The 12,465-nt window shown below is 40.5% G+C and overlaps 1 protein-coding gene across 5 annotated transcripts in view; it reads left to right on the top strand.

The window, feature by feature from the left end:
• The first annotated feature begins 10,307 nt into the window (after positions 1–10,307).
• The window catches only part of ILDR1 (immunoglobulin like domain containing receptor 1), a 32,122-nt gene continuing 29,964 nt past the window's right edge, over positions 10,308–12,465 (top strand). For 4 of the 5 annotated variants that reach the window (XM_014457755.2, XM_006090945.3, XM_006090944.3 and 1 more), the window contains exon 1: positions 10,308–10,513. In XM_014457755.2, coding sequence (XP_014313241.1) covers positions 10,459–10,513 — 55 coding nt within the window. In that variant the 5' untranslated portion in view covers positions 10,308–10,458. The remainder of the gene's footprint in view (positions 10,514–12,465) is intronic. The other variant, XM_023755788.1, reaches the window with a different exon arrangement.

Below are 12,465 nucleotides of genomic sequence, written 5' to 3'. Positions count from 1 at the left end.
CCAGAGGGAAGGTAGGGGAGGGTGGGGGTAAGGGGGAAAGATCAACCAAAGGACTTGTATGCATGCATATAAGCCTAACTAACGGACACTGACAACAGGGGGGTGAGGGCATGAGTTGGGAAGGTCTGGGGGGTTATGGTGGGATAAGGACACATATGTAATACCTTAATCAATAAAGAAATTTAAAAAGAGAAAGAGACAGACAAAGGCCCTGGAAGGACCATGAGTGTGACCCTCAGACACAGTGGTCAGTTCTTCTGGGGACTTATAACATCTTCTCTCATGATCTTGGGGCAAAGCACTTCAATGAATGATGCCAGAACAATCATAAAAAAAAGAATTGCCTGTAAATCCTGTCAGAAGAAACCCACTCACAAAAGATAAACATTTAAACTTCCTGTCATCTCATCTTATCTCATCTCATCTCATCTCAAAGAGATGAGCAAAGGGTAAATCTCACCATATCCCCTTTCCTGAAGAATAAATCATTAATTTTATCATTAATGAGTGCAATAAAAGGATGTCAAAGGAGCAATTCAAAAAAAAAAAAAAGATAAGCCTGCCTTTCCTTCTGATAGGCCCTTAGTAATGTTGGGTATTTATGTTAATTTTGTCTGGAGTTGAGTTGGTTTTGAATTTTATTGTTGCTATAGCTAACCTTAGTGCACCACAGGCTTCAGCTTTCTCCAGTGACCTTGTGTGGACTGTTTGCCAGAGTGTTTCTCTCAATATCTGCTCTCCACTTGGCTTCATGTCTCTGCTTTGTTTTGAGTCCTTCCTTTGAACTGCTCCCCAGGAGGAATCTGTCTTTTGCAGCTTTTGTAGCTGTATTCCATTCTTATTTTTACTTAACACTTTTCAGAGTGGTTATGGGAGTCAGGGTAAGGAAGTCAAAGTTCTCTGGTCTTCTCATTGTTTCAGTTTTAGTCAGACATTGTCAACTTGCTTCTTATGGGCCTTGACTAGTGTTCTTGCCCTTCTTTCAGATTTAGTGCTGAGTCAGAATCGATTGGGGTAAATTTTTTCTTCTTGTTTTCTTCCCCCAGTGTTGATGGGCTCACATCAATGTTTTTGTTTCCATTGTCCCTGCAGATTAAGTTTTTTGTTCAATAAGGGAGATAGAATAGATGGGTTTGGGCAGAGTTTTAACAGCAATTTCTAGTTCCCGTCATCCAGCCATTCCTGTGAGGAAAATTTCCATAGGATTTTTTCCAATCTTTCTTTGTGAGCTCCTGATGAGGGTCTCACAGAAAAACCCTGCAAAAAGGTGCTAAACTCCAGGGGCTTCACTAGCCTACATTCAACCTTTAGTCATTTATTATAATACTAGAGGCCTGGTGCACAAATTTGTGCATGGGTGGGGTCCCTCGGCCTGGCTGGCAATCAGGGCAGTCTTGCCCAGTCCTGATCGGGCCAATAGGGGCTGGCCAGCTGGAGAGGGACCATGGGAGCGCTCCAGGGCATGTCCGGCCTGTCTCGCCCAGTCCTGATCAGCCAGACCCCAGTAGCAAGCTAACATACTGGTCGGAGCATCTGTCCTCTGGTGGTCAGTGCACATCATAGTGACTGGTTGAGCAGTCAACTGAACAGTAGACCGATTGGTTGGACACTTAGTATATTAGGCTTTTATATATATATAGATTCCAGCTGACTCTTGTTACTGGATTATATGGCATCTAGAGGCATCTGCCGCAAGTGCTCTGATCTTGTTTTACCATGTAGGATCTTGACTCTCCTAAATTTTAGATTACATTTTTGTCCTGTGACAGAAGGTGTCTTAAGGAGTCAAGAATGTACATTAGTTTGCAGTTTGTTCAGCACTTTCTTATTGTAAGGGTGGGAATAATTCTCTTTTTAGCTCTCTACATCTCTGAGGTAAAACCAGAATTAATCTCTATAATTCTTCACATGCAATTTTTGGGACTTGACAAAAATAACTAGATACACAAGTTTGATGAAAAGAAAGTCAACATATATAATCAACTGAATTTCTATATGCCAGCCACAAAAAAAATTAATGATACGATTTACCATCAAACTATATTAACACCTAAAAAGAAGCCCTGATGGAGTATGACATTTCTACGCCTGCCCTCCCCACCAAAGAAACTAAAAAAAAATTATTGAAAGAAAGTGAAGAATATAAAAATACATGGAAGTACACACTAAGTTCAAAAATTGGGAGGCTCAATAATATAAAAATGGCAATCCATCCCCCCAATCCTAATTCAGATCCTACCAGATTTTTGTGGAAATTAGTAAGCTGATTATAAAATGTGTGTTGAAATGCAAAAGGCTAAGAATAGTCAAGGCATTCTGAAGAAGAAAAGAACTTGTTTTGTAGAAGGATTTCTCTAGTAAATATCAAGACTTGTTATAAGGCTATAATAACTAAATGAGTGTGGTATTGGCAAAAGGGTTGGCAAATGAATAGACCAATGGAAGAGGATAGAAAATCCAGAATCAGATATACACATGTATGTACACTTGAGTATGGAAAAGCTGACACTGCTGAGTAGAGAAAGGAATTAATTTTCAATAATTGGGCTTGGTCAATTGGATGTCCCTATGAAAAAAAGTGAAGCTTATTTCCCTACCTCATACCTCAGTTTTATGTGGACTATAGATATAAATGTGAAAAGCAAAATATAATGCTCCTAGAAGACAACAGAGGAGAATATCTTCATAACCCTAGAAAAGGTAAGTGCTTCTTAAATAAAACATGAAAACCTTCAGGATATTCAAGGAAAATATTAATATAAATAATAAAAATATTAGTTTACCAAACAATATAGTTAAGAGAGCAAAAAGGCAAGCCACAAATTGAGATATTTTAACCTATATAATCACAAAAGGACCATATCCAGAATACATAAGAAATTCCTACAAATCAATAAGAATATAAAACTGAATAGAAAAATAAGCTAAAGATTCCATCAAAGCCAACAAAAGGATATTCAGAAGTTCGCTTAACATACAAAAAAGTGCTCAACTTCGTTAGTCATCACAGAAATGCAAATTAAACCACAATGCAATACTGTTACACACCCACCAGTAGAGCTATAATTGAAAAGCTGCCAATTTCAAATATTGCTAAGGATGTAGAACAATTAAAACTTTCATGCACTGGTGTTGTGTAGGTAAATTTTAAAAAGTCTTTAGTATTTTCTACTAAGACTGGACATATACTTATTATACTGATAATCTATTGGTGCATAATAGCAATATTGTTCTAGTGGCTTAAAACAGTACACATATATATTTTCTCACTCTGTGGAATTTGATAGTAGCTTATCTCTGTATGGTTTTCAGCTCGGGTTCTCTTATGAGTTTACAGTCAAGATGTTAGCTCCTCTAAAGATTTGATTACAGTTAGAAAATTTCCTCTCAAGATGGTTCATCCACATGACTATTGGCAGGAGGACTTAGTTCCTTACCATGTAGACCTCTCCATAGGACTGAGTGTCCTTATGATATTGCAGCTGGTTTCCCCAGGGCAGGAAAGGAAGAAGCTATAATGCCTACACTTGAGGGTCATAGATTTAAGCACCCACCCTTTTGAAGGGAGAAGGATCAAAGAATTTATGGACATATATTAAAATTACTGCCAAAACTGGTTTGGCTCAGTGGATAGAGCGTCGGCCTGCGGACTGAAGGGTCCCGGGTTCAATTCCGGTCAAGGGCATATACCTGGGTTGCAGGCACATCCACAGTGGGGGGTGTGCAGGACGCAGCTGACCAATGTTTCTCTCTCATCGATATTTCTGACTCTCTATCCCTCTCTCTTCCTCTCTGTAAAAATCAATAAAATATATTTAAAAAAAACAATAAAATAAAATAAAATTACTACACATACCCTATTGACCAAACAATTTGATCATAAGTTGTAGAAGCAAAAATGGATGAGTGTTCAAACATTTATAAGACTGTTTATAGCATCATTAGTCATAATATCCAAATAGTAGAAACAAATCAAATGTCTATCAACAATAAAATGGATTAATAATTTGAGGTATATTCTAAGAGTGGAATACTATTCAGAAATAAAAATTAATAAACTAAACTACCAATACATGCAAAACCATAGATGAATCTAATATATTGAGAGAAAGATAAACCCCCAAAATGTATACTACATCATTTCTTTTATATAAATGTTAAAAGATAAAAAATTAGTCTACAGTATAAGAAGTCAGGATGGTGGTTACCTTTGGAGAGGAGAAAGGAAGGTGTGAATAAGAGGGATATGAGGGGGAGCTTCTGAAATGGTGATACTGCTACATAACTTGCCCAGAGTGGTAGTTGTAAAGGTGTGTTTTACAACATTATAGTTCATTGAGCCACACACCTCTGATTTGTACAGATTTCAGAATTATACTTCACATTTGGAAAGTTTAGAAAGATACCAAGGAAAGAAAAAAGTATTCTGCAGGCAAAAATAAAACAGGCCTGTCTGTGTGCTAAATTTGGATGGCAAGTAGACAGTGTGTAGTATCTGTTATAGACCACATTTGGTAAGTACCATCTTTGGCAGGCCTCAAAGCATATGTGTTATGATAGACTTTGGTAGTAGCATAAATCTATTCCTGTAGAATTTAGAATTTTCTCAAGTGGGTTCTGGAAAAGACCTCTGGATCATTTGATCCAGTGATTTTTCAAACCAACCTCTGTGACAGAGGCAACCCCTTTCATACGACGTCACAAAATGCCAGAGCTTCTTAGAACACGGCATGAAAACCACTGATCTAGGCGACATTCCTTGTGTTCCAAATAGAGAAACTGAGACTTAGAGAAACTGTGTTGCTTGTCCTACACAGCTACTTGGTGGTAATGTCCTAAGATTAACTTCCATCTGATGGTTCCATGAGTCTGTTACGCTGTCTTGGTGAAGAAGCCAGAAGAGGGAAGTTACACATCTCAGGAGCGTGGGCTTTGGAGTAGAAACTCTCCTATCACTCTAGGTAGTGGCAAAGCAAAGTTACCAAAGAGAAGCTCAGATAGGAAATATGTTGGAGAATGTTCCAGTTAGGGACAACCCTGGGGAATGCCCTATTTGGTAACAAACCCTTTAACTATCCTTTCAACTCTGGCTACACCTTAGAATCCCCTGGGAACTTTTAAAAAAATACTGCTTCCTGGGCCTCCCCATAGACTAATTTAACCAGGCTTTCTGGAGTGGGCTGGAAAGAACTGGATATTCTGACCTTTATTGGAGCTTTACTAAGAGGTGTGTGGACTGAGTTCATTATCTCAGAGGAGTCTGAACAGCAAATTGTTCTTGTGGTCTTGCCACAAGAGGAAGAAACACCAGAGAATAAGGACACATATGTAATACCTTAATCAATAAAGAAAAAAAATACTGTACATAAAAAAAAATGCCTGTGGTGGTAGCAGAAGTTCAGGCTTTCTACCTTTGCTTCTATGACTTCTTCTCTATGGCTTCAGTCTCAGGAATGCAGCCTCCCACTTGCCCCTGGTTTCTCTTCTTATAATGAACTATTGAGAGAACCAGATTCTTAGGCCTTACAGGACACGTGCAGTTAAAGTACTTTGGTTTCATGCATGACTTCAGCAGATCATGGAGTCTCATCCAGTTTCCCAAAAGTGACTTATATATAACATTACACTGGATGTCAGTGGGAATGTCCTGACACAAACATACTTGGTCTGATTCCACACTTACTACTCACTTTTTTGTGTGTCTTAAAAGTATATTTAAGCCCTAGCCAGTTTGGCTCAGTGGATAGAGCGTTGGCCTGTGGACTAAAGGGTCTCGGGTTCAATTCTGGCGAAGGGAACATGCCCACGTTGCGGGCTCGATCCCTCCCAGTAGGGGGTGTGCAGGAGGCAGCCAATCAATGATTCTCTCTCATCATTGATGTTTCTATCTCTCTATCTCTCTCTCTTCCAATCTGAAATCAATTAAAAAAATATATTTTTAAAAAGTATATTTAATTACAAAATATGCCAAAGGTACAGAAAAGCACATAAAATAATATAACTAGTACCATTATACCACTTAAGTTTAACGGATTTTACATTTTTAGTGTATTTGTTTCAGATATTAATAAAAAAGGGTACACATTCAGCTAAAGTCCCTCCTGACCCATTGCTCTCCTCTTTCCTCTCAGGAGTAATGACAATCTAAGATTGGGGAATCCCAGTCTCCTGGTTGTTTTTATACTTTGTTCTGCGTATATATGTATCTTCCATAATTCAATACAGGGTGTCCCCCAAAAAGGTATACACAATTCAACAGCTGATAGCTCAATTTCAAAGATGAAATGTATTTTAATGAACCTACCTTTATAATTATTCAAAGTGTATGTATACATTTTGAGGGGACACCCTTTATGATACTATTTTGGTTTTTTTTGTCATAACATTTGACAAATTTCTGTACATAGTATCTTTTAACTTCTTTATTTATTATATTTTCAATATTCATCCATGCTGTAGATGTTAATTCATTTTTTTAATATATAAGTTTTAAATTACATGCTTTTTTTTCTTTTTGTTAATCCTCATTTGAAGATATTTTTTATTGATTTTTAGAGAGAGTGGAAGAGAGAGGGAAAGACAGAGAGAAATATTGATGTGAGAGAAACACATTGATTGGTTGCCTCCTGCTCGAGCCCCCAACCAGGGCCAAGCTGGGGAGAAGCCTGCAACCAAGGTACATGCCCTTGACCAGAATCGAACCCGGGAGCCTTTGGTCCACAGGCCGAGGCTCTATCCACTGAGCCAAACCAGCTAGGGATGTTAATTCATTTTAACCATGGCATATTATCTCATTCCATTGATAAGCCCCAGGTTATTTATTTATTCTTCTTGATGAAAAGTTGTTTCCCAGTTTTGCACAAATCACTTTGCAATGAACATCCTTGCACATGTATCTGTTTGCATAGAGTGAGAAGCCCTAGAAGGGAAATCACAAGGTACTAGGATATGTGCACCTTCAATTTTATGAGTTTTTTCTCAAATTTTTCTCCAAAGTAGTTGAGGCAATTTACGCTGCTTACATCTTTACCAACACTTGGTTGGCTCAGACTTTTACATCTTAACCAATTTTCCAGATGTGAAATAGCATTTATTGTTTTAAATTTATGATTTCTGGTTACCAGTCAAGTTGGGCATCTTTTAATATCCTTAATAGTTAATCAGATTTTCTCCTATGTGAATTGTCTGTTCATCTCCCTTACCATTGGTTGTCTCCTACTTACTTTTTAGAAATTTTTAAAATCTTACTGGTTATATTTCTTTTGCTTTTTAAATGCATAGCAAATATCTATTTCTAGTTTGTGACTTGTTTTTTCCACTTTGTATATGTCTTCTTTTGTTTGTAGAACTCTTTAATATAGTCTTATGTATGTCTTCCTTAATGAGTTATTCTTTTTGTTTTTATTTAAGAATTTACTCTTTTCTTCAAGGTCATATGGGTATTCTATCAGACATTCTTCTAAAAGCTTAAATTTTTTTTTCTTGTAACAGATTTTAATCAGTTTGGAATTTTGTTTGTTTTATAAAGAAAAGATACAGGCATACCTCCTTTTATTGTGCCTCGCCTTATTGTGCTTCACAGATGTGCTTTTTACAAATTGAAGGCAAGACTCACTACCATCAAAAAGACACAGAAGCATGGAACAGACTGTTGAATCTCAGAGGCAGGGGTGGGTGAGTGAGAACAGATCAACCCAAAAACTTATATGCATCTATGCATAACCCATGGACACAGATAATAGTATGGTGGAGGCTAGGGGTGGGGGCCAGGGGCAGGCTAAAAGGGGTCAATGGGGAAAAGAGTATGTAATACTTTTAACAAGATTTTTTAAAAATGACAATAGCGCCCTAACCGGTTTGGCTCATTGGATAGAGCGTCGGTCTGTGGACTCAAGGGTCCTGGGTTCGATTCCGGTCAAGGGCATGTGCCTTGGTTGCGGGCACGTCCCCAGTGAGTGTGCGGGAGGCAGCTGATCGATGTTTCTCTCTCATCGATGTTTCTGACTCTCTGTCCCTCTCCCTTACTCTCTGTAAAAATCAATAAAAATATATTTTTTAAAAAAAGACAATAGCAGTACAATAGCCATTGGTTTGAATGAATCAAAATTATTTTAAAATGTGATTAACAGTTCTTATTTTATACAGCTATTATGGGAATTTAATGAGATAATGCATGTAAATTACATAGAACATTGCTTGGTACACTAATATATAAGTGGTGAAGGAAAAAAGATGTGTGTAAGAGACAAAGGAACATATAAAGTTAACAACCATAAAGAGTTCACTCCAAGGGAAGCAATGGAGGTAAAAGTTCAACTGAATAAGTGATTCCCAAGAGAAAATAAGAAAATCCTAATTCTCCTGCACTTGGATAAACTTTGTTAAAGTCTTTATTTTTGTTCCTATAAAAGTCTCCAACCCCTGCCAATTAGGATTTCCTAGAATATGTTCCATGGAACATCTGCCCTGAGATATGTGTGGGAAAAGAAAAGATTTTGTGATTGAATAATGCTGCAAAATATTCCCTTGGAAATTCAAATATACACTAGCACCCTAAGGGTTTGACAAGTCCTTAAAAAATGTTTAATTTTGTTTAATCCAGCATTTCTTGAATTCATTTGATCACAGAGCCTTTTTCCCATATACTATTTATTAACATTCCATGAAACTACTGTTCCATGAAATAAACATGGAGAAATTCTGGCTTCAATGAATATTAAAATGACCTTTATACCAAAACAAAGGCTGAGGGGCATGGTTGTAGGTGTGGGAAGAAGAGTGTTCATACTTTTTTAGATTGAGATTGAAAATCTGCCTAGAACAATTCACTAAGCCAGCAACCACACAAATCCTTCAGCGCACAAACACTCAAACACATACAATGTTCCTGGGAGTATGTGCAGGGTCTCTGGAGAGGGGAAGGAGAGCACCCCTCACTCACATTGCATCTTGCTGCTGCTGTGCTGGGATCCCACGGTGCAAGAACTAAAGGCTCCTAAATATACTGTACCATCTGCCCTTGCCCACGACTTCCTGAATTTACTTCCCATTTTCTGGAAGAGAAGAAACTACAAGAAAAACATTTAAAGTGGAGAGGCCCAATTGGGGAACCATTTGCCAGACCCAAGAGTGGAAGGGGAGGAGGGAAGATGGAGAGAAAGGACTGTGTAGAGACATCAATCAGATTCAGGACAAGGATAATCAGGAAGGGGGGGGGAGGGGGTAGTGAGGCAGGGACACCTGTAACATCAGTGAAGAGGACTCTGCAGAGCAGAGCAGGGCAGGGATACACTTAAGAGAAATAATATTGACTTCTAAGGTCAGTGCCCAGGATGGAAACTTCCTGAGGAGCAGAAGCCATGTTAAATGCATCTTTATAATCCTTTTGTTGAGGAAAAAGCTGGTGGCTAGGAGGGAGGAGAACTGTGTATGTTAGGGAAGGAGGAGCATGGTGAAAAATCCTTGATAAGGGAGAGGCTTATAAAACGGCTTGCTGTCTATTTACATTGACTACTGTATGGTGATTTTCCAAATTTGGTTGGTTGGTTGGTTGGTTGGTTCCTAAAGCAAAGTGAGCCTTCCTCCTGTTTTCCTTTCCCCTCCCTGTGAGTCCCTGCCAAGGAAGAAGTAGATACAAAGGATGTCCTCCGTGGCCTGCTGTGAAGAGACCTAGAAGCCCCGACTTCGGGTGGGCTGAGGTCTGTGAGGGGCCGCTGAGCTGCGTGCAGGATGGGAGATAGTAAAAAGGAATATACCAACATTAACAAGGCCTAACTATCAGTGGTGGAGCCGGATTTACTTATTTCCATCAATTTATGTTTTTCTAATTTTTCTAGAATAAACATCTGTTACTTTGATCAGAATCGAAAATCAAGTTTATTTCTCAGCTCATATGCTATATCTTTAGTTTCTAGAAAACCTGAATACACAGTGTGTAAACTTCACATTAGTGTGTTTTAGTATAGAAAAAAAAAAGGTTTTCCAAGCACGTGGGAGTGAATGGAAAAACATAGGAAATACTCCCCAGGAAGTTGTATTTCAGAATTCTACAAAAAGCGGGGGATAAATTATCTAGGGGTCGAAGTTCCCGCGGACTTTGGAGAAAAGTGGTAACATTCTGCATAGGCGGGAGGGTGCGTGGCGGGGACGCTTCTCGGCGAGGAGGAGAATACCTGGCAGCGCGCAGGCAGGGCGGGGGCAGGTAGGAAAGTTGGCCGCGGCCTCGGGGCGGGGGCGGGGCAGCCAGGGCGGCGCGGGGGCGGGGGCGGGAGGCGGAGCCGCGGGGAGCGCCCCAGGTGGGCCTGAGCCGCGCACCTTCGGCCGCCGGCCGCCTCCGCCTGCGCCGACCGGACCGGACCGAGCGAAGCGGAGGGATCCCGCGGAGGTGCTGCGTCCTGGGGCGGCCGCTGAGGAGGAAGGGCAGTGCCGCGGCCCCAGGAGGGCCAGAGAGGGGCCGGCATGGGCCTCGAGTTCCCCGCGCCTTGGCTGCTGCTCTTCACCTGGCTCCCAACAGGTGAGCCGTGGGGAAAGGGGTCCCACCTGGGCCCTGGGGGACTGGGAGCCGGTGCTGCCCGCCTTGCAGAGCTGGCGGCCGGCGGGGCAGCCGAGGCCTGGGCCGCGCTCTGGCGGCTCTTGGCAGCCCCGGGGCGCCAGGAGGTGCGGGACTGGATCCTTTTACCTGTGGGAACCTGTTGTTTTCCTCTTTGATGAGCCCAGGCCCTTCAGAAACAGGTGCAACTGAGAAGGGAACCTCTAGGCTGCCCCTCCTCCCGGCATTAGGCACTTCTTCACCTCTGAAACGGAATTGGTAGATGTCGTAACACCACTTCTACGATTCCTAATGACTTTTCCCTCTCATCTGATACTTGCTTTTAGGTTTTAGATATGGTGACAACCATATTGGCCCAGAAATGCATTTCTTTCACTCCTGGGGGATTATAATGTGTCCTCAGGTATGTACCGATGTTCGGTATGATTGATTCAGAATATGTTTTACCAGGACTACAACATTCAGCTCTTCGCTAATCTTTTCAGGGTCACTTTTCTACTTTTTTATCTATTCACCCGCTTCTCTGACTTCCCCCTTGCTCAGTATCTCCCCTTCAGGGGTCCAACACTCACCTCTACTCATCTTCAACCTCTAGGCCAATCCCTTGCCTGCTTGGGAAAGCCTGGCTTTGTGTCTGGTTTTTATCTCTTGGGAATATGACAGAAGTGTGTATCTGCATGAGTGAAACCAGGTAGGAAAGGCTAGCTGAAGGTGTGGGCTCTTTCAGCCCTTTTCAGTGGGGATGTAGGTGTGATCTTGCAAACCAGAGCATATCATTTCCTGTTGAAATCTGCCCCGTTTTATTTTATCTTTTTTCTCCCTCTCTTTTAAGAATAACTGCCCTCTTACCCCTTTGTCAATGGGTGGTCAGCTCAGTTTGCCCACAGACCAATGTGAGTCTTGTATTTTTTGAGGGAAAAAGAATTCCGTTTTTACAAGCTTAATAGGACATGAAAATCACTCAGACGTAACACATTCAGGCAAGATTCTACAATAATTTAAGCTTATGCTGAGGGAAGGAGGATTGCAAAAGGGTAGAAAAACTAGAAAATTGGTATCCCTAAGGTCCTCTAGCTTACCACATTTTTTGCAGGATATAGGATCTACAAATGATGTGAAACTGACAAAAGTAGATGTTGGGCACCCACAATACACAAGAAAATTGGATTTCGGAATCTGCCTTTTGCTAGTTGTAACTTTGAAGGAATCTCCCTTCATCTAGAAACCTCACCTAGATCAGTGTACCTGAAATTCCACCAGGGCAGTCATCAGTTTGACTATGAAAACAAATTCATAACAATCTCACAATTTTGCAGTTTTCCCTTCTATGCCTGACGTATATAGCTCAAAGTCCACAGCAGGTAAGGATTTATGAAGCTGCTTGAGCTGCCTTTTAAGGAAAAAAGAGGTCTGCCCCTTCCTCTATCCTTGGGCACTCCATCCCCAGAGTGCTGCTGAGCTGAAAAGGGCCAGATTTTTTAGCCAGCAGTCATCCAGGTCAATAGGATAAGAAAAGAAGCCTTACAGATAAAAATCCCACTAGGGTATAAACCCCACTCCTTAAATCACCAGCATATTGTTTTACAAACTATTTAGTTTTTATGAAGAATATTAAACAATGAACATTTTTCTAATATTGTGATGATGACCAAAGGGTATATTCTTCCAGTAAGCACATTGCTAAATGGACAGGGACTTCAGAAAATGTTGCTCCCGGTGTTTGTGAGCCAGTCTTGCAGTGTATGTAGCCAGGATGCTGAAGGAAAAAAGACTGCTATGTTTGCCTGGCGTTCTTTAAATGGAAGGCTACCTGCATAACACATTTTAGAACCAGAGAATGCTGAATGTGAAAAGTCCTAAGTGAACATCTAATCTCACTTTTATTTCAGAGGTGAGAAATTGAGATTTCAACTGTT

Source organism: Myotis lucifugus, unplaced genomic scaffold, assembly GCF_000147115.1.
Source record: "Myotis lucifugus unplaced genomic scaffold, Myoluc2.0 scaffold_84, whole genome shotgun sequence".
In the NCBI taxonomy this organism is placed as follows: Eukaryota; Metazoa; Chordata; class Mammalia; order Chiroptera; family Vespertilionidae; genus Myotis; species Myotis lucifugus.
The sequence above is the reverse complement of the archived record's forward strand: the minus strand, read 5'-3'. Positions and strand labels throughout refer to the sequence as shown.